Consider the following 21,928-nt stretch of genomic DNA (forward strand, 5'->3'; position numbering starts at 1 on the left):
GGAAACTGGCTGGGTGAGGCTGACCACATTCACAGGAGAACTGTTTGCTGCTCCTGGGAAGATCTGCTGCCTGAAAAGAGATGGGGTTGTATCCCACTGTGGGCAGACTTCAAGGGGGCACTTGGTCATGTCGTTTGGTCAGGGTGGACTAGAGAATTTGAGTGGTTACAGGTCTTCCCTCTCTTTTTCTTGTATCTTCTTCCTTGCCCTTCTCTGTGTGAGTATGTTTGCAGCTACCCACCACTTCTGCCACGATCTCCTGATCCTGTTCTCCCCATTCAGGCATCAAAAGCTTGGCGCAAAAACAAGATGGATGAGTCGAAACATGAGATCCACTCCCAAGTGGATGCCATAACTGCTGGCACAGCCTCAGTTGTCAACCTCACTGCAGGTATATGGAGAGTTGGAGTAGAGGGATGCCCCAGTTCAGGAAAATGCTTGATCTCTCTTGTCTGAGCTGGAAGACTCCTGCTCCCTGAAAGGAAGATCACATCAGTGACAGGTGTGGGGATGCTCTTGGAGCATCATTTGGAACATATCCCATCCTGACTCCTCTTCCCTGTGTAGGGGATCCAGCAGACACGGACTACACTGCCGTGGGCTGCGCCGTCACCACCATATCTTCCAACCTGACGGAGATGTCTAAGGGTGTGAAGCTGCTGGCTGCGCTAATGGAGGACGAGGGAGGGAATGGGCGGCAGCTTCTGCAGGCAGCCAAGAACCTGGCAAGTGCTGTCTCAGACCTGCTGAAAACAGCACAGCCTGCCAGCGCTGAGGTAGGGACCTGGAGGGGCTGTGGGACCAAGAGGAAGGGGGAAGCCAAGGGAACTACTGAGTGAAGTTTTAAGGCTTGCTCATGAGCCTGGTGTTGATTTTGCTGTGTTCCTTGCAGCCTCGCCAGAATCTCCTGCAGGCTGCTGGCCTGGTGGGGCAAACCAGTGGAGAGCTGCTGCAGCAGATAGGGGAAGATGACACTGACCCTCGGTTCCAGGTGAGTGCATGCAGCAGCAACCAGGGACACCCACTTCCTTAAACCATTGGCCTTTGCACAGGACTCACAGGAGGGGTCCAGGCTGAACATTCGCCGGTGCCTGGTGGTGACTTCGTGAGGGAGGTGACAGGCCATTGCCCATCTCTGTCTCTAGAGTGATATAACACCTCTTACCTTGTGGATTCTGTGTAGATCCCAGAAAACCGGTGTGCTTGGATCCTGCCTGCCTCTGAACCAAAGACGGTAAACAGGCCTGTAGGCTTGGCTTGGTGGTCCCTGCCATCTCCAGTATGAAGGGGGCTCCTCTGGGAACTGTCATCTGAAATCTTTGGAGAAGGGCTCTTGCAAAATTCTACTTTTCTGGTGGTTGGATCTCAGAAGTTCGTGCACTCGGGTTGCTGCTGGAGCAAGTGCTGCTCTGGAGATCACTCCTTGCAGCTGCCTCAGCTCCTGCCTGCTGCTCCATGCCTGTGGGAGCTGCCTGCCTGCCCCAGTCAGACCCAGTATGGGTGGAGCCCTGTGTGGCAGTTTTTTTTAGATGAGCTGACTGCCAACTGGCTTGCTTTCCCATGATTGCTCCTTCCAGCAAAAAGGAGGTAGCACACTGTACTGGGAAGGACAATCTAGACATTATAGACCAAAATACTCCAGAAAGATGTTTCTGTTCATGGCAGCTACGCAACTTCAACTGAGTAGAGAGGCCTTGAAAGATATCCAAGGGGAGCAGAAAAGCTAGGAGCAGGGCAGGAAGCCATGTTTGGCCACACAGCAGTGCCAGGACAGAATATCCCCAAAGGTCAGATTTAGGACCTGAAAGACAATTTGCAGTCAAGCAGCAGGATGTTCTGCCTCACAGTTGTCAGACCCGAGTGTATGTACTTCCTTCCATGGGTACAGATGCTGTGGTCTGGGGACTTTGAACTGATTGCATGCACTCTCCAGTCTTTCCTCCTGTCGCAAAAGGTGATGGTTTGCAGTGGGAGTAGTTTTGGCTTGCAGGAGGCGAGGGGATGTGACTCTCGTGGTTTGGTGGCTGGAAGCTTACCTGTTGTGGGGTGCAGGGCCACTTGCTATGAGCACACACACAGCAGGAGGTTGGCAGCTGCAGCAGGCAGAGAGCCCTGTCCTACCTACCAAGATTTTTGCTATTTAGTGCTGGTTCTGCCAGTTTTCACCAGCAGTGTGCCACAGGGACTAATCCTGGAGGCTGCAGCGTGCTGTCATGTCAGATGCCCTGCAGGAAAGCCGTTCACTACGTGCTGGTCCCTGCCTGTTGCCTCCTGGCACGTGTTGTGTACCTGCCACCCAGGAGAGAGGAGGCTGGTTGCATTGTCACACCACTCTTTTAGCTTTGGGAATAACAGCAGAGATGTATTCTAGCTTGCCAGTCAACAAGATGGAATTGAAATTAAAAATAGCTGGCATATCTGCAATACAGGTGACCAACATGGGATCATCTCCCGCTTCCCTCTTGCTGGCAGCTGCCCATGGTGTGGGTGTGCCATGGCTGGCTTGTGCCTGCTGTTTGGCCATAAGGGTTTGTCATCTTTTCCCTGTGTTCAAATGGTTGCAAACCAAATCAAATTCAGGCAGTACTAGCAGTGCCTTGCCGCAGGTTCTTGCAGTGAGGGACCGGTGGTTGCTTAGGGAGTGGGTATTGCAGTGATGCTGGGCATTGCCCAAGCTCCTGCGGGTGGTGTTTGTGGCAGTGCAGGCTGCAGCTCAAGGCCAGGCTATGAGCCTCACCACCAGCTGTAGTACACAGTGGAGATGGGGTCAAGGTGTTGCCAGCCTTTCCAGGTATCCAGTGCTGCTGGTGCTGGGACAGAGTGGATGAAAGCCCCCCGAGGGCTCACATTTCCCGTCTGAATATTTCACGAGAGCCCTGCAGATGGCTGCGGCTGCTCCCACTGCCATGGCTGCCTCGTTGACCTTTTCTGTCCCTTCCCAGGACATGCTTATGCAGCTGGCCAAGGCGGTGGCCAATGCTGCCGCTGCGCTGGTGCTCAAAGCCAAGAACGTGGCTCAGAAAACAGAGGATGCCACGCTGCAGACACAGGTGATCGCAGCGGCCACCCAGTGTGCCCTCTCCACCTCCCAGCTGGTGGCCTGCACCAAGGTAAGCAGCAAGGTTAACCCTTGCCTCAGCATGGCTGTGAGCTTCACCTGGTTGGGGGGCAGCTTTGCAGCAGAGTCCTAGGTGTGCCAGGACCACATGTCCTGAAGCAGGACATTGGGAATCTGGCACAAGAAGTGTGGGCTGCCTCCTGTTGGAGTCCTGGCCACTGTGTCCAAACAATGAGGATCCTCTTTGGAGGAGCAGAAGTTTGGGATAGCTCCTCCACGGAGCATACCATGCTTGCTGCCCAGCCTTATTCCTCCCTTCCAGGTTGTGGCTCCCACAATCAGCTCCCCAGTTTGCCAGGAACAGCTGATCGAGGCTGGCAAGTTGGTGGCCAAATCGGCTGAGGGGTGTGTGGAGGCCTCTAAGGCAGCCACCAGTGATGACCAGCTCCTGAAGCAGGTGGGGGTGGCAGCCACTGCTGTCACCCAGGCCCTGAACGACCTGCTACAGCACATCAAGCAGCATGCCTTGGGTGGGCAGCCCATCGGGCGTTACGACCAGGCCACTGACACTATCCTCAATGTCACCGAGAATATATTCAGCTCCATGGGCGATGCAGGTGAGAGTGAGATACCCGGGCAGAGCACAATTAATAGGGAGATATCAGAGAGCCCTTGGCACTTGCTAACAGGCCACACTTCCATTCTGTTTCAGGGGAAATGGTGCGTCAGGCTCGTATTCTGGCCCAGGCCACTTCTGACCTTGTCAATGCCATCAAAGCTGATGCTGAGGGAGAGACAGACCTGGAGAATTCACGCAAGCTTCTGAGTGCAGCCAAGATCCTGGCTGATGCCACTGCCAAGATGGTGGAGGCTGCAAAGGTCAGTCTGTGGGGAAGGATGGTGCTGGCTTTGGCCCCAGCCCTGTCCAATGCTATTGGCTCAGTGCTGGGTAGGGGATGAGCAGCCCCTGGTTGAGCAGCAGTTACCAGGGCAAAGTCTTGCACTGAGCCAGAGACCTGTGGGCTGGAGTCATCCTGTGAAGGAGCTTCAGGAAACTGTGGGTGGTAGCAGAGGAGCTGTTACCTCTCCTCTTGCTGAACTCTTCCAGAGAGGCTTTGAACATGTCCTGAGTACCATAAACAGGGCTGCCTTGTGGGGGCCAGAGCAGAGGTGCTGCTTCAGGGGGAAAAGCAACTCCATGGTCCCTGAGAGGTGTGATGGGTTTTCTGTTTTCTCCAGGGAGCTGCAGCCCACCCAGACAGCGAAGAGCAGCAGCAACGGCTGCGTGAGGCAGCAGAAGGGCTCCGCATGGCAACCAACGCTGCAGCCCAGAATGCCATCAAGAAGAAGCTTGTGCACAAGTTGGAGGTGAGATGCTGGGCAAGGTTCTGCAGAGGGCAGGCAAGCATAGTCAGTAAGCAAGACCTGACCAGGTCTGTAACTCCTCTTTCCAGAGGGGTAAAGTCCTTTTCAAGTACAAGTGTCCATGCTACATCACAGAGAGATCTACCTTCTCTGTGTCCACTGTGTTGCTTTGGGGTGCTGGGGATGCTTGGGTGCTGCAGGATTAGGCACAGCAGAAGTTGTCTGGGGGATCTGGGCCCTGGTCATGGCAGGGGGCTCGATACAGACTGCCAGTGTTAACCTGTGCCTCCCTGTGCCAGCATGCAGCCAAGCAGGCCGCCGCCTCAGCCACACAGACCATTGCTGCCGCTCAGCATGCCTCCTCCTCCAACAAGAACCCCGCCGCGCAGCAGCAGCTGGTGCAGAGCTGCAAGGTAAGGGGCTAGGCCTGATCCTGGCGTCTCCTCTGCTCCCTTTCCCTGTCTTATCTCCCATCAGCCATACTGGTGCTTCCTGCACCCTCACAGTGGTCAGACTGGATCCTGGGTCCTCACTTAGGTCCTGTAGGAGATGATCTTTTAGTCACTGGTTCTGGGTTGGATCCGTGTCCTTCTAACTGATCCTCTCCAGTGACCCTTTTCTCTGACAGGTGGTGGCAGAGCAGATCCCAATGCTGGTGCAGGGTGTGCGAGGAAGCCAGTCCCAGCCGGACAGCCCCAGTGCTCAGCTGGCTCTCATTGCTGCCAGCCAGAACTTCCTGCAGGTACCCATGCTGCCCAGAGACTCCCATGCCAGCTCTGGCATTACAGCTTTCATACCGTGCCTGACCCTTTTAAGACACTTGGAGATCTTCTGCACACAGGCAGCTGAGACGCTGCGTGTTTGTCCCCATCTCACTGCTTTTTTTCTGCCCCAACAGCCTGGTGGGAAGATGGTCGCTGCAGCCAAGGCCACTGTCCCCACCATAACGGACCAAGCCTCTGCTATGCAGCTCAGCCAGTGTGCCAAGAACTTGGCTGCAGCTCTAGCTGAGCTCCGCACAGCTGCCCAGAAGGTGAGAGGCTGAGTCTCATTCTCCAGTGAGGCACCAGCTGTGCAGAGCAGTGGGAAACAGTGGAGACAGCCTCATGGCAGGTTCTGGTGTTTCCTGCAGCCAGGTGGGCTCAGTGGTCACTTGCTCACCTTCCCTTCTGCCCCTTCACAGGCTCAGGAGGCATGTGGACCCCTGGAGATAGATTCTGCACTGGGTCTGGTGCAGAGCCTGGAGAGGGATTTGCAGGAAGCCAGGGCAGCTGCCCGTGATGGCAAGCTCAAGCCTCTGCCAGGAGAGACGGTGAGGGTGCAGGGAAGGGTGGCTCATGGTGGACTCTGGGGCAATGGAGTTGCCAAAAGGTGCAGCTCACCAACATGTCCCAACTCGGTCCCCCTACAGATGGAGAAGTGTGCCCAGGACCTGGGGAACAGCACTAAAGCTGTCAGCTCTGCCATCGCCCACCTCTTGGGAGAGGTGGCCCAAGGCAATGAGAACTACACAGGTACTGGCCTCCACAACAAAGCTGGGGGAAGGGGCACTGAGCTGACAGGCACTGACCTCTCCATCCCCTCAGGAATTGCTGCCCGGGAAGTGGCCCAGGCCCTGCGCTCACTCAGCCAGGCTGCCCGTGGTGTGGCAGCCAGCACCTCCGACCCACAGGCACAGAGTGCCATGCTGGACTGTGCCAGTGATGTCATGGACAAAGCCAACAACCTCATCGAGGAGGCCCGGAAAGCAGTGGCCAAGCCCGGTGACCCAGAGAGCCAGCAGCGCCTGGCCCAGGTGGGGGCAGTGGGTACCCCAGTGTGCCCCGTCAGGCTATGGGAGGGGTGTAAGGCTGGCTGGGAGGTGGTGACCTCTCTTTGCTTCCCTACAGGTGGCCAAGGCAGTGTCACAGGCCCTGAATCGCTGTGTTAACTGCCTGCCAGGGCAGCGGGACGTGGACGCTGCCATTCGCATGGTGGGAGAGGCCAGCAAGAGACTGCTCTCAGATTCGGTGAGCTGAGCTGGGGCAGGAGGGGAAGGGGGAAGTCTTCTGGCAATGCAGGCTGGTCCAACTACATGGGGTTCCTCTAGCATATCCCCAGGCATGTGCCAGACTTCCATCCACTATCTGCACTCATCTCTCTGCCTCTCCTAACCTCTCTCCTTCCTTCCAGTTCCCTCCCAGCAGCAAGAGCTTCCAGGAGGCGCAGAGCCAGCTGAACCAGGCAGCAGCAGGGCTCAATCAGTCTGCCAATGAGCTGGTGCAGGCCTCACGTGGCACCCCTCAAGATCTGGCCAAGTCCTCTGGCAAATTCGGACATGACTTCAATGAATTCCTGCAGGCAGGAGTGGAGATGGCCAGCCAGTCCCCGGTGAGAGGAAATGCCTCTTGGGGCATCCTGAATGCAGGGAGAGATTTGGGTTATCTGAGAAGGTGACTGACCAAAGGCAGAGTGACCAGGCAGTGGTGGTTAGGGTGGCTATGGTCAACACAGCCAGGGAGATAGGGTCTGGAGCTGTGCAAGATCACAGCAACAGGGACAAGGTGACTTGGGTTAGTTCAGTAAGAATTCATGTATCCTTGCTGTTGGTGGACAAGTTGGATGAAGGGAACTAGCTCAGCTTGAAAATCCCCAGAGAAGACCCAGGATGGGTGTGGACTTCAAAAATGTGCTGCAGAAAACTTATCTTGGATCCTTGCAGAATAAGGAGGACCAAGCACAGGTGGTGTCGAACTTGAAGAGCATTTCCATGTCCTCCAGCAAGCTGCTGCTGGCTGCAAAGGCTCTCTCTGCTGACCCTGCCGCCCCCAACCTCAAGAATCAGCTGGCAGCAGCAGCACGGTGAGAGGAACTGCTCCCTGAGAGCTGCTGGCCAAAGCAGTGGGGCTGGGTGGTGGGGCAGGCAGTGATCTGTGGATCTTTCTCCCATGTCCCTGGCAGGGCTGTGACTGACAGTATTAACCAGCTGATCACCATGTGCACTCAGCAGGCCCCAGGCCAGAAGGAATGTGACAATGCCCTGCGGGAGCTGGAGGTAAGAAGCCACATACTGACAAGGCAGTGGAGGGGTTAAGGTGTTGGGTGTGGAGGGAGCTGCACCCCACTGCAAGGAACAGGAGAGAATGAAGAGGAGGTGCAAGTGCAATTGCAGCTCCTCTGGATGTGACACCTTTGTCCCTGCAGACGGTGAAGGAATTGTTGGAGAACCCCACCCAGACTGTCAATGACATGTCCTACTTCAACTGCCTTGACAGTGTCATGGAGAACTCCAAGGTAAGCCCTGAATGGAGGTTTAGGGGAGAATAGGGAGGGCTTGGGAAGGGTATGGGAACAAAGGGAAAGGTGGTTCTTCCCCTACCAATGAAGCGCAGTGAACTCTGATCCTGGAGGCACTGCAGGAGTCAGAGGTGGTCTCCATAACCAGTGTGTGGTGTGTCCTGCAGGTGCTGGGAGAATCCATGGCTGGCATCTCCCAGAATGCCAAAAACAGCAAACTGCCCGAGTTTGGCGACTCCATCAGTGCCGCCTCCAAAGCTCTCTGTGGGCTGACAGAGGCAGCTGCCCAGGTGAGACACACTCAGTCCCAGCCCTGAGCCCTACCCCAGGGGCATAGCTGTTGCATGCACCCCACCTCTGCCCTTCCACATCAGTGGGAAATGCTGCCAGACGCCTTGGCAACCCATGTCCTCTTTGAGCCTCCCTGCAGCGTGCAGGCTCTCTCTCACCACGTCTCCCATGCTTCTAGGCTGCCTACCTTGTGGGGGTCTCAGACCCCAACAGCCAGGCTGGACAGCAAGGCTTGGTGGACCCCACTCAGTTTGCTAGAGCTAACCAAGCCATCCAGATGGCCTGCCAGAACCTAGTGGACCCTGCCTGTACTCAGTCCCAGGTGAGTGTGGGGTGGGGCTCCATTACAGGCATTTGCTTGCATCAGGAGTAGGAGGCTAGTTGAAAGTACTGCATCCCAAGAGTTGGCCAAGATAATGGCGAGTCTTATCAGGCCCCATCAGCTGCGCTGAGAACCAGCTGGTAGCTTTGGTGCAATGGTGACAGTGCACATAGGGGCTCTGTGGGCATGCAGGAACTTGGTGATCCTTCTTGCGTCCCAAAAGAAATGCCTGTTGTCACTGGTGCCCTGCATGGGGTGGGTGAGAAGGGAGAGCTGTAGAAATAGTGGATCATGTTAGATCCTATGTTACTCTGCTTTCCCCTGCAGGTGCTGTCAGCAGCCACCATCGTAGCAAAACACACCTCAGCCCTGTGCAACACATGCCGTCTGGCATCCTCCCGCACTGCCAATCCTGTGGCCAAGCGCCAGTTTGTCCAGTCGGCCAAGGAGGTGGCCAACAGCACAGCCAACCTGGTGAAGACCATCAAGGTGCTGAGTCCTTTCTGAGGCAGTGTGGTGGTGATGAGATTTGGGGTACAGTGGGGGTTGGGTAACTGCTCTGGTCTCTTCATGCCAGGCCCTGGATGGCGAGTTCAACGAAGAGAACCGGGAGCGGTGCCGTGCTGCCACCGCCCCTCTCATAGAGGCTGTGGATAACCTGACAGCCTTCGCCTCCAACCCAGAGTTCGCCACCGTTCCTGCTCAGATAAGCCCAGAGGTGGGATGCTGCTGGGACAGGGAGGATGGAGCCTCTGCTCTGGGGTGGAGAGAAGCTGTGCCTTCCCTGAGCCTGGGAGGCCAGCACTGAGGGGGTGTGATAGAGAGGTGGCAGCAAACCTTGGGCTTCAAAGGGCTGCTTCAGGGTAAGGGTCATGGGAGAGGGAGCAGTTTCCCATGCCCACTCCCTTACCTCACCAGCCTGTTGTATCCCTGTGCAGGGGCGCAGAGCCATGGAGCCCATTGTCATTTCAGCCAAGACCATGCTGGAGAGCTCTGCAGGTCTCATCCAGACTGCCCGCTCTCTGGCTGTCAACCCCAAGGACCCACCGCAGTGGTCAGTGCTCGCTGGTCACTCGCGCACAGTCTCAGACTCCATCAAGAAGCTGATCACCAACATGAGGTGAGCAGAGTCCTTCTGCTATGACTGTGGCTCTGGCCCTGCTGGCACATACCTCTGCCCTGAACAAGCATTTTTGGGGGTGTTTTGGCTCATCATCTCCTTGGATGCAGCTGGTACAGGCAGGCAAGGGACAGGATGGAAGATGTTATCCCTTTTGTCCTTCCTGGAAGCTGCTCCTCCAGTTCTCACATGGGTTGATGGGAACACACATTGATGTGCCCAGGCTCTATCACACTGGGTTGCTCCAAAACCCGGGAGAGGGGTCTTGTCCCTCACCAGCACCAGCTGAGGCTGGGGGTGAAGAGGTGGTGTAGCAGCTGCCAGTGCTTGGCTGATTCATCTGTCACTCAGGGACAAAGCTCCAGGACAGCGGGAGTGTGATGAGGCCATTGAGGTCCTGAACAGATGCCTGCGGGAGGTGGACCAGGCATCCCTCGCTGCCATCAGCCAGCAACTGGCCCCCCGGCAAGATATCTCCCAGGAGGTGGGTCAGGGACATGCTGTGGGCAAGCCTAAGGGACTGGGGATCCTTCCCTGGGCACTCAGCAGCATGAAGGGACTCTGGCCTTGCTGCAGCTTCATGTAACACCCTCTCTTTGTACAGGCACTGCACAATCAGATGATCACAGCTGTCCAGGAGATCAGCAACCTGATCGAACCTGTGGCTGCTGCAGCACGGGCCGAGGCCTCACAGCTGGGACACAAGGTAATGGGGGTGTGGCACTTGGTGCCTGGGGAGGAAAGGTACAATGCAGCTGGGGCTGGAAGCTGGTGGTGCTGACACTTCTCTTCCCTAGGTGTCCCAGATGGCTCAGTATTTTGAGCCACTCATTATGGCAGCTGTTGGTGCTGCCTCCAAAACACCCAACCACCAGCAGCAGATGAACCTCCTGGACCAGACCAAAACACTGGCTGAATCCGCCTTGCAGATGCTGTACACAGCCAAGGAGGCTGGTGGGAACCCCAAGGTGAGCAGGAGGGGCACATGTCAGTGGCATGCCTCCTTTGCATGTGGGTGCTGTATGGTGCACACACATGTGCCAGACATGGAAAACCCAGGGTCAGTGTGCCGCATCCCTCTTGGGAGGGGAGCCGCAGCCTGCTTTCCCTCACTCTGGCTTCTTCTTGCAGCAAGCTGCCCACACTCAGGAGGCTCTGGAAGAGGCTGTGCAGATGATGAAGGAAGCGGTGGAGGATCTGACTACCACCCTGAATGAGGCAGCCAGTGCTGCAGGTGTTGTGGGGGGCATGGTTGACTCCATCACCCAAGCTATCAACCAGGTGAGGGGAGCAAGGAGAGGACCTGGACAGGGCTGGGTGTGGGAGAGAGGAGGAGTCAGGGTCAAACTCTACAAGCTAAAGACCTTGTGGGTCAGAGCTGGAGGTAGAATCTCCTGGTGGTCTCTTGCAGCTGGACGAGGGGCCCATGGGTGAGCCAGAAGGTACCTTTGTGGATTATCAGACCACGATGGTGAAGACAGCCAAGGCTATTGCAGTGACTGTGCAGGAAATGGTGGGTGCAAGCAAGCCTGTCACTGTAGAATGCACTGCCTGCCACTCAGTCAGGCTGCTGCCCTCCTTGCCCTGTCCAACTCCTGCTCTTCTTCCATCAACAGGTCACCAAATCTACCACCAACCCAGATGAGCTGGGCATACTCGCCAACCAGCTCACCCATGACTATGGGCAGCTGGCACAAGAAGCCAAGCCAGCTGCCCTCACTGCTGAGAATGAGGAGGTGCGAGCCTGGGGGAAGTGCTGGAGTGTGCTGTGAAGCAGAGCAAGGGCTGTTAGGGTGTGAGAACAGAGGGCAGGGACACTTGAACCTCCCATTGGGGCTGGGGGCAGCTTTCACACCTCCACTGAAACATGGCATAGAAACAAGGAGCAAAGCTGTGTTTCCTTTTTCCTTCTCCTGAGTGGGAGGATTGGGAAAGAGGAGCTGGGTGGCGGGTGTTTCCCAGTGGGTATCACAGATGCAGGGCTTAGTTCCCTGCTGACTCTGTCACACACACATTCCTCTGCAGATCGGCTCCCACATCAAGCATCGGGTGCAGGAGCTGGGTCATGGCTGTGCTGCCCTGGTGACCAAGGCTGGAGCCCTGCAGTGCAGCCCCAGTGATGCCTACACCAAGAAGGAGCTGATAGAGAGTGCACGCAAAGTTTCTGAGAAGGTAGGTGGTCTGAGAGAGAGGTTTGACAGCATGGTGAGGTGGGAGGGATGCTGGATTCAGCCATGTGCCCTTGGAGCTACGATGTCGGATTCTTTCCTTGTCCTGTTGGTTTCTGTTGCCTCTCTTGGCCGCACTCCCCCTGTCCAGCTGATGGGGTGAAGGATGGTTCCCCCTCTGCAGGCACTCTAGCAGCAGTTGGTGCTTATGGTGGGTGAGTGTGATGTCCAGGTGCTGCAGCCTGCCTGGGAAAACTGACCAACACACTGGTAGACAGGCCAGGGCTCTCCAGATCAGTTGTTGCAGAGTTGGGCAAAGCATCTCCAGCAATGCCTGGAGCTCATGCTCAGTGATCAATTTCCCCTTTACTTTTTGCTGGCATTCTATCCATCAAGCCAATCTAAAGAGCACACTTCTGAAGAGCAGATGAATATGTGGCTTCAACAGTCTAGTTGATAAGGGTAGAGCAGCAGTTCTTGTAAGCAAAAACACAAAAGTAAAACACTTGTCAGTTGTGCCTGGCATCTGCAAATCTTACTAATTTGAAAACTAGCAGAGTCCAGCATCTTTCAGCCACAAACATAATAGGTGCAAAGTAAAAATAAATAACTGGAAGCTAAGAAGGTGTATGCAGACCCAAATATTCTCAGTTCCTCTCCTTGGTATGAAGCAGCTCCACTGTTGGAGGTGTTGGAGGTGTGTGCAGTGAAGGTTCCCTGAACCTGCTCTGCTCCCCCAGTCACTTTACTCATACCCCACAGGTGTCTCATGTGCTGGCAGCTCTTCAAGCTGGGAACCGTGGAACACAAGCCTGCATCACAGCCGCCAGTGCTGTCTCTGGCATCATTGCTGACCTCGATACCACCATCATGTTTGCTACTGCAGGAACCCTCAACCGGGAGAACTCTGAGACTTTTGCTGACCACAGGTACCCAGGCACCATGTCCAGCCTCTGCTGAGCCAGAGACAGGGGTGTCAAACTCTGTCCCATGGTCTCTCTGAGCTCTGGAGCAGCCCCAAGGAGAGCTGCAAGCTCAAGTCATGCTGGCTCAGTTTCCCATAACTCCAGCTTGTACATGGAAAAACCAGGATCCACAGTGTCTCTGTACCCCAAGGACCATGTGTGCAGTACAGGGCTGTGTCCTTCCTGATGTACTTTTTCTCTCCAGGGAGGGAATTTTGAAGACAGCCAAGGCACTGGTGGAGGACACCAAGGTGTTGGTGCAGAACGCCACAGCCAGCCAGGAGAAGCTAGCCCAGGCTGCCCAGTCCTCTGTGTCCACCATCACCCGCCTGGCAGAGGTGGTGAAGCTGGGTGCTGCCAGCCTGGGATCTGAAGACCCAGAAACCCAGGTGTGATTGGGTGTGTGGGCTGAGTGGAGGCTGTGGGTAGCTTACTTGGAGGGGTTGAGGGATGCAGATGTCATGTAGTGTTCTGGCTGGATCCCAGGAGTTGAGGAGAGAGGGGGCTGGGCACTGGCTGGTGCATGCTAAACTGAACTCCCTGTGTGCCTTGTGGTGCCCAAATCTCTAACTGCTGGGCCACACCACCCCCAGCCTAAGCTGTTCTCAGCCATTCCCCTGGTCTTGCTCTCCCCAGGTGGTCCTGATCAATGCTGTGAAGGATGTGGCCAAGGCACTTGGAGACCTGATTGGTGCCACCAAAGCAGCTGCTGGCAAAGCTGGAGATGACCCTGCTGTCTACCAGCTGAAGAACTCTGCCAAGGTCTGTGCTGGTTGTGATAGGAGGAAGGGGAGGAGGCAGTGGGGCTGGAGAAAGAGAAGGGTTTTTTTCTGCCTGTGTGGGCACAGGAGCACAACTGGAGTGCAGTCAGGACAAAAGGCTAGGAAGGTACACAAAAGGTGGAACACAGCATGCAGAGGGGCAGTTGAGGCAGTGTGAGTGGAGTATGGGGATATGGGGCAGGTTTGGACCAATCCATGGGGGATGGACAGGTTCTGGCAACAGGCCAAAGCTTGTGTGGGGATTCACCTGGTTCTCTTTCTCCTTCCATAGGTGATGGTGACAAATGTCACTTCCTTGCTGAAGACAGTGAAGGCTGTTGAGGATGAGGCCACGAAGGGGACACGGGCACTGGAGGCCACAATCGAGCACATTCGCCAAGAGCTGGCAGTGAGTAAGGCTGCGGTGCCGTGGCTGCCACACTACTCACCTGCCACCCCATGCCTCACCACTGCCTCTCGCCTCGCAGGTCTTCTCCTCCCCAGTGCCTCCTGCCAAGGTCTCCACCCCGGAGGACTTCATCCGCATGACCAAAGGCATCACAATGGCCACAGCCAAAGCAGTGGCTGCCAGCAACTCTTGCCGGCAGGAGGACGTCATCGCCACAGCCAACCTGAGCCGCCGGGCCATCGCAGACATGCTGCGCTCCTGCAAGGTGGGGCAGGTGGCGGCTGTGGATCTCTAGCAGGGATTTGTGGGTGGAGGCAGAGATGGTGCTGGATGTGAATTGGGGTTTCCCTGTCTCCGGGTTGCAGGAAGCAGCCTACCACCCAGAGGTGAGCGGGGACGTGCGGCAGCGGGCGCTGCGCTTTGGCAAGGAGTGTGCTGATGGCTACCTGGAGCTGCTGGAGCATGTGCTGGTGGTGAGTGTCCCCACCCCGGTTCCCAGGGTGGGCAGAGGCTGACCTTGGATTGCCGGTGTGTTCCCCAAATCCCCAAAGTCCTCAGGCTCTTCACCTCTTCCCACTTAGGCCTTTGCACAGCCCCCTTCATTGCCTGTGCTGGCACAGCGTGTGTCCATGCCCCTGCCCTGGAAGCAAATGTCATAGAGCTCAGCAGGCTCTAAGAAAGGTATTTTGCTAACAACAGATGTAGATTAACTGGCTGCAAACGGATGGAGCCTGGAAATCAATAACACGGTAGCATAATCTTGTAAAAATACAGCTTCCAGTAAAAGTTATTGGAATAGTAGACTTCAGGCAGTGGGGAAAAAAAAGTGTGTCATGCCCACAGCGCTATGTGTGGGAGATGGACAGCGCCTGCCATAGCAAAGATAATGACTGCAAGCGGCCGCTGCACCCTTTTGATCCAGTCTCCCTCTGAATGAGTCCTCCCAAGGACTTCAGCTGCAACATTAGTTTACAAGAAGTAAATTAAGCCTCTAGCATGGTAGAAAAGATCCAGTGAAGTTCTTCCAATAGTTTGCATTCTTGGCAAGGCCACAGAAGTGGCGATATGGGGATGTGCACACTCAACCCATGGTGCTGTGAGATCTCTCAGACTGGGGTCAGGACAAAGACTGACAGTGATTCAGCTCTGTGTCAAGGTTGCACTAAGCTGGTTAGTGAGAGTCTTCTGTCTGGGATCACTAGCTACAAAGTGGTGGAGCCCAGGCTGTGGTTTCCTGCTGGGAAAGCCCCCTTAGGCAGAGGGTAACCAGCACTGGCAGCAGCAGGAGGAGGTGGGCAGGAATTGATGGCTAGAAATTGAAGCTGAGTAGAGGACAAGTCAAAGGGTGGTTTTATTCAAGGGAGGTAACCACTGGGGTACCGTTCCAAGGGGAGCAGTGAGTTTTCCATCCTCTGCATCCAGATCAAATGTCTGCCTGGAAGATGCTTCAGGCACACATGAATCATGGCAGCCAAGGCTGGAGTGCTGAGTAGAAATTCTCTGGCTGACCTGTTGTTAGCAGATGATTAGGCTAATGACTTAGTGTGGTAGTGCCTGAGGTCAGTCTACTTGCAGGAACACGCCATTCCCCTGTATTTTGGGTGTCATCATCCTTCTGCTGTGCAATGTTTTGACTACCATACACTGGAATATCCCTTAAAACGTTGACTGGAGGTGCCTCTTACTAAGCTTGTAGCCTCTGGGGTACCTTCAGCTCCAGACAGAGATAGTTTAGCAGTTTTCAACCTGTCAGAGCAGACAGCAGGCTTAATAATAAGGCACTTAGACTAGATGTGCTCATGTGGGCGAACCAGCCATCACTGTGTGCCATCAGCTTGAGTACTCTGAGCCTCACACTGCTGGTGACTCTGCTGGGATGGCCCTGCACAAGGACAGGGAAAAGCTAGGACTCACCTCAGTCCCCACAGCACTCTGGTCTGCAAAGGCAAGAGTGAAGCTTACAGGTCCTGTTTATCAGAGGACAGCAGGTTCCTGGGAAACCACAAGCAGGAAGGATCTAGGGAAATGGGAGGGGAGATGGCAGATGGGGTGCTGCCTCATTCTCCAGCAGCAGCAAGGTCATTGCTGTACACTGTGTCCCCAAGGGAAACAGTGCCTTCTGCAGAGCATGAACAAGTATGGTTAGGGTTCAAGAATATGGGTTATTTGTCTTGGGCTGGAAAACATGGCTCCTGGCAGAGGAGTGGGAAAGCCTGCATATTTCACTGGGGAGGGATAGGAATTTGAACCCCCATGGGGACTTGGTATTTGGTAACAATAGGTCTCTCCCTTCAAAAGCAGAGAGATTCTGTGGCTCAAAACTGCAGTGAAGTAATTCAGGGTGGGGAGAAATAAGGTGTAAAGGGTGTGAGAAGGAGAGTGGATCTATAGCTACTCTGAGTGTAGGTGGCTCCTCTAATTGTGGGAGCCTCATCCAGGTGCCCTGTCTTGCCCAGCACTGCAAGGCTGGAATAAGAGCTAATGATGGCAGCACAGCTCCCCACCCAGGATCTCTGATCCTTTGTTCCCACTTCTCCTCTTGACTGCCCTTCACCCCTCATCAAAAAGCACCCACCTTCCCCTACCCTCGCCTGTCTCCCCTCCTCCTGGCTGGGGCGTTCACTGCTTTCTTTTCTCTCTTCTCCCTCCTCTCTGTCAGCCGGTGAGTAAGGCAACACGGGGGTGCCTGCTGGTCTCTAACCTCAGTATGAGCCTTGCTCATGACGTGTCTGTGTGCCCAGCCTAGTTCTGGGGTGCCGCTTGCGTGTGTCCACAGGGACCCTGGGGTCCATGTGTTTGTGTTTGTGTACTCACCTCTGCTGTAGCTGATGGGCAGCTGCTGCCTGTGTGGTGCAAGTCGGGCCAGCAGTGAGCTCTACTTGTGCATACAGACCCTGTGTGCGTGCACATGTGTGCTGTGGTGTGTGCATGTGTCCCTCCAACCCAGGGGAGGACCCTTAGGGCACTGCCTGCCTCATCCTGATGGGGCTAGCCCTTCTCGGCTGAGACATCACTCCAGGGTATGCCCCTTTGCCCAGCTTGTGTTTGCAAACAAACCTCCAAAATGGGGATGGAGATGGGGATATGCATCTGGAGCTTGAAATGATTTGCAGGGGATAAATCTTGGTGTGGGTAGCTGCTGAGTGCAGAAAGGATGCAGGAGGGCCCTGGGGGGGAAGCTCATCTGTCTTGCAAACATCATTCTATCCTGAGCACAAAGAGAATAGGCAGAGTCACTTGAGAAAGCATCTCAGACAGTGCCTGATGTGTACACATGTGGGAGGGGGCTGGGGCATCCCACCCTACTTCCCTGGGGAGCACACCCCAAAATGACCTGTGAAGTCCCCCTTTTCCAGGTGCTTACATCTGCTCCTTCCCCCCAGATCCTACAGAAGCCAACCCACGAGCTGAAGCAGCAGCTGGCAGGCTACTCCAAGCGTGTGGCCAGCTCTGTCACCGAGCTCATCCAGGCAGCCGAGGCCATGAAAGGTAAGGAAAGATCCTGCTCAGAGGAGCAGGACCAAGGGCTGGGATTAGGGTGGAGGGCTCAGCAGCTGGTGGAGGCGGGGAAACTCAGAAATGAGGCTGCATGCAGGTGTAACTTGTCTGGCTTCCCGGCATTCCTAGGGACGGAGTGGGTTGACCCAGAAGACCCCACTGTCATCGCTGAGAATGAGCTGTTGGGGGCAGCAGCTGCCATTGAGGCTGCAGCCAAGAAGCTGGAGCAGCTGAAACCAAGAGCCAAGCCCAAGGTAGCAGTGCTGAGCCTTGTCTGACCCTCATGCTCAGCTTGGGGTGGGCTGGGGCTCCTGCCTGTGCATTAGCCAGTTTTGAAGCCCCATCTGACAGTTGGTCCCTCTTCCTGTACTCCTGCTACCTCCCACATCCCCAGCTGGACTTTCCTCGGGTAGCCCATGCCCTGCTGAACACCACAGCCCTTAATCCAGCTTTGTATGTTTCTCCTCAGCCCCCTGCAGCTATCCTGTTCTGCTCCATCTGTCCCAGCACTCCTGTCTGAGACTCACACTCTGCTTTTGCCCACAGCAAGCAGACGAGAGCCTGAACTTTGAGGAGCAGATCCTGGAAGCTGCCAAATCCATTGCTGCAGCTACGAGTGCCCTGGTGAAGGCAGCCTCAGCAGCCCAGCGGGAATTAGTGGCCCAAGGAAAAGTAAGGCCATAAGAGGGGAAGAAAAAAATGTAGAGAAGGTTTCTCCCTTCTTCTGGGGCTGCTTGTAGTCCTTATGCCTGTGACAAGAGGTGTGCAGTGTGGTGACCCTTACTCCTCCCCTGATTCGTCGTAGGTGGGTGCCATCCCAGCCAATGCAGTGGATGATGGACAGTGGTCCCAGGGTCTCATTTCAGCTGTGAGTATCAAGATCATGCTGAGGGGTTGAGGGTGAAGCTTTGCTCTTGTCTCCTGCTGCAAACATGAGGATGCTTGGCCCTTTTGCTTGTCTTCAGTGGAAGAAGCACCCATGCTTCTTCCTTCCTCTTCCACATGCTGTGGATGCTTGGTTCTTTCCATCCCATGCCCCACAACATCCTTGGAGCCAATCAGGGTTTCTGTACCTCCCCTGACAGCCCCTCTTGATGCCTTGGAAAGGCTGACCTGAAACAGAGACTGGACAGAGCTAGAGAATAAAGTAGATATTTATTGAAAGGCCTTTAAGGGTACACCTTGGGCAGGACAAGAGCCTGACCAGGGGTACATCCACAGTGGATTTAGAATGGTCACAAAAATGGACCCCAGGTCATAAGGTCTCACACTTCCATATGTTTTGGTCCATTTGCATATTGGGGTTTAATTGTCCAATTACAGCTTCAGGTTGTGAGGTCCCATCCTTCTTGTTTCTCCCTTCAGGCCACTGTTGTTTATGTTTTTGGGCCTGAAAGTTGTCCTTGGTCTTCAACAGGAAAAGGATTTCTTTTGTCTACCTACCCTGTGAATTGGCACTTAATATGAGGCTCAGAACTACACCCCTAGGTAGCACAGAATCTGAAAAACATGAAAGCTAAAACTTAAGGCATCACTCTTGCCACAGGCACGCATGGTGGCTGCTGCCACCAACAACCTGTGTGAAGCCGCCAACGCCGCAGTGCAGGGCCATGCCAGTGAAGAGAAGCTCATCTCCTCTGCCAAGCAAGTGGCTGCTTCCACAGCCCAGCTCCTGGTGGCTTGCAAGGTGAAGGCTGACCATGACTCGGAGGCCATGAAGCGGCTCCAGGTGAGTCCTAGGCTGCCTCTTCAGCCCCTGTTGTTTGTAGGGTGGCTGGGAGTGGGGTGAGGACACGTGGATGCTGTCCAGGGCTCATGCTCCCTGCCTGTATGCAATCAGTGTGAAGTTCATTGGAACACAGGCTCCAGGTTGTTTGGATTTCACTGCTAGCTGTGTGCCAGGCATGTGAGTGTTGCTTTGCTGCTCTGCCTGACAGCATTCAGGAATAGTGACGTGACACAGGAGTACTTGAAACAGATGCACTTCCTCACTGGCATTCAAGAGGTTACTGTGTGGGGTGCATGTTTTGTAGCACTCTTAATACTCAGAGGCCATGGCACATAAGAGGTTAATGCCCATGTGTTGTGGGATTAACATGGGGTCTCAGCACTGGAGCCAAGGGTTGGGGCGAGGCTGCAGGGCTGCCTCCCAGTCCCTGCCCTGCTGCTCAGAAATGAGCTAGAGCCTGGCTGGGAGCAGAAGCGCCTGAAATGGTCATGAACGGGTGACAAGGCAGCAAGCCATGTAAAGGAATCCCTGCCTGCAGCTCACAGCACTCCTGGCTGCCGGTCCTGCCTGCTGCCCAGTCTGGGGCAGGAGTTCCTTCAGACCCCTGGGAAGCAGTCATACCCTGGGGCTGGGACTCACACTGGCGCTCTCCTCCTCCCTGCTGCAGGCTGCTGGAAATGCCGTGAAGAGGGCATCAGACAATCTGGTGAAGGCAGCGCAGAAGGCAGCTGCTTTCCAGGACCATGATGAAACGGTGGTGGTGAAGGAGAAGATGGTTGGAGGAATTGCACAGGTGAGGAGTGAGGCTGCTCCAACAGGGCAGGTGCAGCTCTAGGTGCCACCACAACCTGTGTGTGCCAGTCTCAGAAGCATGTCCTACCACCCACCAGCACAGGTCATGTCTTGAGAAAGCCTCACAGAAATGCTGTGAGTTCACCCATCCCACTGAGCATCAGTTAAACAATGAGGCCACACCTTATCCCACTAAAAGCAGCAGTGGATGATGGTGCATGCTCCCAAGAATATAAAGCCCTGGCTTCTCCTTGGTGCAGAGCCCACAGTATCCCAGCATCTGTGACACATGGAAAAAGCAGAGCAGTGGCTAGAGGGTGAGATCTACTTAGCGTGGGGTGCTAGAGTGCCAGTGCTGGCTTCCTGCAGCTGGGACACTCTACACAGTAAATGGGGCTGAGCCCAGAAGCTGTGCTGTTCTGCTTTATGTCCAGAGTACCATGCTCCCACTCGAGGGACAAACAGCCCTCATGCCCAGTGAGGCAGTGGCTGTGATAGGAGGGAAGCAGCAGCCAGAGTTCCCAGCTCTGGGATTGACATTGCTGTGGCAGAGGCTCTGGCCATCCCTGTGGGAGGCAGTTGTGACCGTGGGGCTCTCTCCTGGCAGATTATTGCCGCCCAGGAGGAGATGCTGCGCAAGGAGCGGGAGCTGGAGGAGGCGCGGAAGAAGCTGGCAATGATCCGGCAGCAGCAGTACAAGTTTCTGCCCTCGGAGCTGCGGGATGAGGAGCAGAACTGAGCCGCACACCCTCTGCTCACTGCACAGACTGCTGCCTGCCCACCTGCCTGCTCCTATTTAAGACAACCCGCCACAAGCAAAGGGCTGTCTGAGCTAGACCAGAGTTCTGCCCGCACCCAGAGCAACGGGACTAACTCAGCTGCCCCTCCAAGCCGGTGCTGCACCAGCAACTCTGCTTTGCTGCCCAGCCTACCTTCCCATGCACACCCAAGCACCCAAGGCACAATCAGAGCACTCGGAGGGACTCGGTTGGGGTGGGAGCCGGGGCTGCACTGGCTCAGGGCTCACCCGCCAGCCCCGGGGTGCGGGCCCACAGAGCTCTCCACTGCAAGGGGATATTTACTTGTGCCTTCTTCCTTCCCTCTCATGCCCCTTTTATCTCTCTCCTCCACGTGGGATGGGGACAGGTGGGGGTGGCTTGCCCTTTCCTGTGCAGTGGCAGGCAGGGGAGCAGCTACCCCTTGCTGAGCTCTTGCGTGGAGCTGCCTTTCACCTCCAATGCCTTATTGCTGACTGAATCTTCCTCTGGCTGAAGCTACCCTGGAAGGCCTTGAGTCCACCCCATTAGTATCTTCAGCCCAGGCCCCTCTGGGGAGCAGCAGGGCTGGAAGCCACAGTGCCTCCACTCAGGATGGGGGATGATGTGATGAATTCACCCCCAGAGCTGTTTTTTTGCCTTCCTGCTGGGCTTCCCCCCAACAGCGGCCCCAGCCAGCTCTGCCTTCCTCCTCCTTCCCAAGTGCCTGCATTGTTTTCCAAGATCTGCAGTATTTTTGTAACTTTTCAATTTCTCTAGTATCGAGCCTGCAGCTTTCAAAGTTCATTTATTTCCCTGCCAGCTCATGCCCTGCCCACTAACACCCAGCTCTCACTGGGGTCCCGTAGCCCAGCATCCCACCCCTCCTCGGCCCCGGGACCCCTGTCCCTTCCCCTTTGCACTCGCTGAGGCTTCTCTCACTATTTTGATACTTTAAGCATCCCATATTAAAGATTGAAGGAAACCAGCTCCCCCCAAGCCTCCGGGGTGGGGTGGGGGATGCCAGTGTCTCCTCAGAAAGACGCATTCATCAATAAAATCTGGTTTTCCTGCTTTCTTGCCAACTGGGTATCAACGGGCCTCTCCAGGAGACAGGGAAGGCAGGGGGCCCTGGGCGCCTTCCCTCCCGGCAAGAGGAGGGGGGAGTGTACCACGGGTGCTTATACAGCATGGAAAATATTTGAGGCACGTCCAGCCCCAGGCACCCGGCAGGCCGGACCCCTGCTGCCAGCCATGTGCCGGCCTCGCAGGTGCTGCCGGGGGGGCCACCACTTCAGGAGGGGATCTTGGGGATTTTGTTTCTGGGAGATTTGGGCTTCAGGGAGGCAGGGGTGTGGTATTTGTGTGTGGAGCTCAGCTCCTGGCCCTGTTCCTGCTACCAGCCCAACATCCTCCTGG

At 55.5% G+C, this 21,928-nt stretch overlaps 1 protein-coding gene across 3 annotated transcripts in view; it reads left to right on the top strand.

The window, feature by feature from the left end:
• Positions 1-21,594, top strand: part of TLN1 (talin 1) — a 35,098-nt gene extending 13,504 nt beyond the window's left edge. For 2 of the 3 annotated variants that reach the window (XM_066181009.1, XM_066181010.1), the window contains exons 15-58: positions 283-391; positions 568-776; positions 893-991; positions 1,184-1,234; positions 2,943-3,110; positions 3,381-3,675; positions 3,771-3,937; positions 4,298-4,426; positions 4,723-4,836; positions 5,052-5,165; positions 5,322-5,456; positions 5,607-5,735; positions 5,835-5,937; positions 6,010-6,218; positions 6,313-6,432; positions 6,596-6,793; positions 7,125-7,264; positions 7,364-7,457; positions 7,607-7,696; positions 7,867-7,989; positions 8,169-8,312; positions 8,640-8,801; positions 8,890-9,030; positions 9,251-9,432; positions 9,784-9,916; positions 10,037-10,138; positions 10,230-10,400; positions 10,564-10,713; positions 10,844-10,945; positions 11,049-11,168; positions 11,458-11,604; positions 12,363-12,529; positions 12,771-12,954; positions 13,202-13,327; positions 13,619-13,735; positions 13,815-14,000; positions 14,101-14,208; positions 17,119-17,224; positions 17,363-17,487; positions 17,780-17,905; positions 18,039-18,101; positions 18,780-18,962; positions 19,630-19,755; positions 20,362-21,594. In XM_066181009.1, the coding sequence (XP_066037106.1) occupies positions 283-391; positions 568-776; positions 893-991; positions 1,184-1,234; positions 2,943-3,110; positions 3,381-3,675; positions 3,771-3,937; positions 4,298-4,426; positions 4,723-4,836; positions 5,052-5,165; positions 5,322-5,456; positions 5,607-5,735; positions 5,835-5,937; positions 6,010-6,218; positions 6,313-6,432; positions 6,596-6,793; positions 7,125-7,264; positions 7,364-7,457; positions 7,607-7,696; positions 7,867-7,989; positions 8,169-8,312; positions 8,640-8,801; positions 8,890-9,030; positions 9,251-9,432; positions 9,784-9,916; positions 10,037-10,138; positions 10,230-10,400; positions 10,564-10,713; positions 10,844-10,945; positions 11,049-11,168; positions 11,458-11,604; positions 12,363-12,529; positions 12,771-12,954; positions 13,202-13,327; positions 13,619-13,735; positions 13,815-14,000; positions 14,101-14,208; positions 17,119-17,224; positions 17,363-17,487; positions 17,780-17,905; positions 18,039-18,101; positions 18,780-18,962; positions 19,630-19,755; positions 20,362-20,493 (6,099 nt within the window). In that variant the 3' untranslated portion in view covers positions 20,494-21,594. The remainder of the gene's footprint in view (positions 1-282; positions 392-567; positions 777-892; positions 992-1,183; positions 1,235-2,942; positions 3,111-3,380; positions 3,676-3,770; positions 3,938-4,297; positions 4,427-4,722; positions 4,837-5,051; positions 5,166-5,321; positions 5,457-5,606; positions 5,736-5,834; positions 5,938-6,009; positions 6,219-6,312; positions 6,433-6,595; positions 6,794-7,124; positions 7,265-7,363; positions 7,458-7,606; positions 7,697-7,866; positions 7,990-8,168; positions 8,313-8,639; positions 8,802-8,889; positions 9,031-9,250; positions 9,433-9,783; positions 9,917-10,036; positions 10,139-10,229; positions 10,401-10,563; positions 10,714-10,843; positions 10,946-11,048; positions 11,169-11,457; positions 11,605-12,362; positions 12,530-12,770; positions 12,955-13,201; positions 13,328-13,618; positions 13,736-13,814; positions 14,001-14,100; positions 14,209-17,118; positions 17,225-17,362; positions 17,488-17,779; positions 17,906-18,038; positions 18,102-18,779; positions 18,963-19,629; positions 19,756-20,361) is intronic. The other variant, XM_066181011.1, reaches the window with a different exon arrangement.
• The last annotated feature ends 334 nt before the right edge of the window (positions 21,595-21,928 follow it).

This window comes from Chamaea fasciata, unplaced genomic scaffold (assembly GCF_029207755.1).
Source record: "Chamaea fasciata isolate MVZ Bird 193981 ecotype frontalis unplaced genomic scaffold, bChaFas1.0.hap1 SCAF_4, whole genome shotgun sequence".
Taxonomy (NCBI): Eukaryota; Metazoa; Chordata; class Aves; order Passeriformes; family Sylviidae; genus Chamaea; species Chamaea fasciata.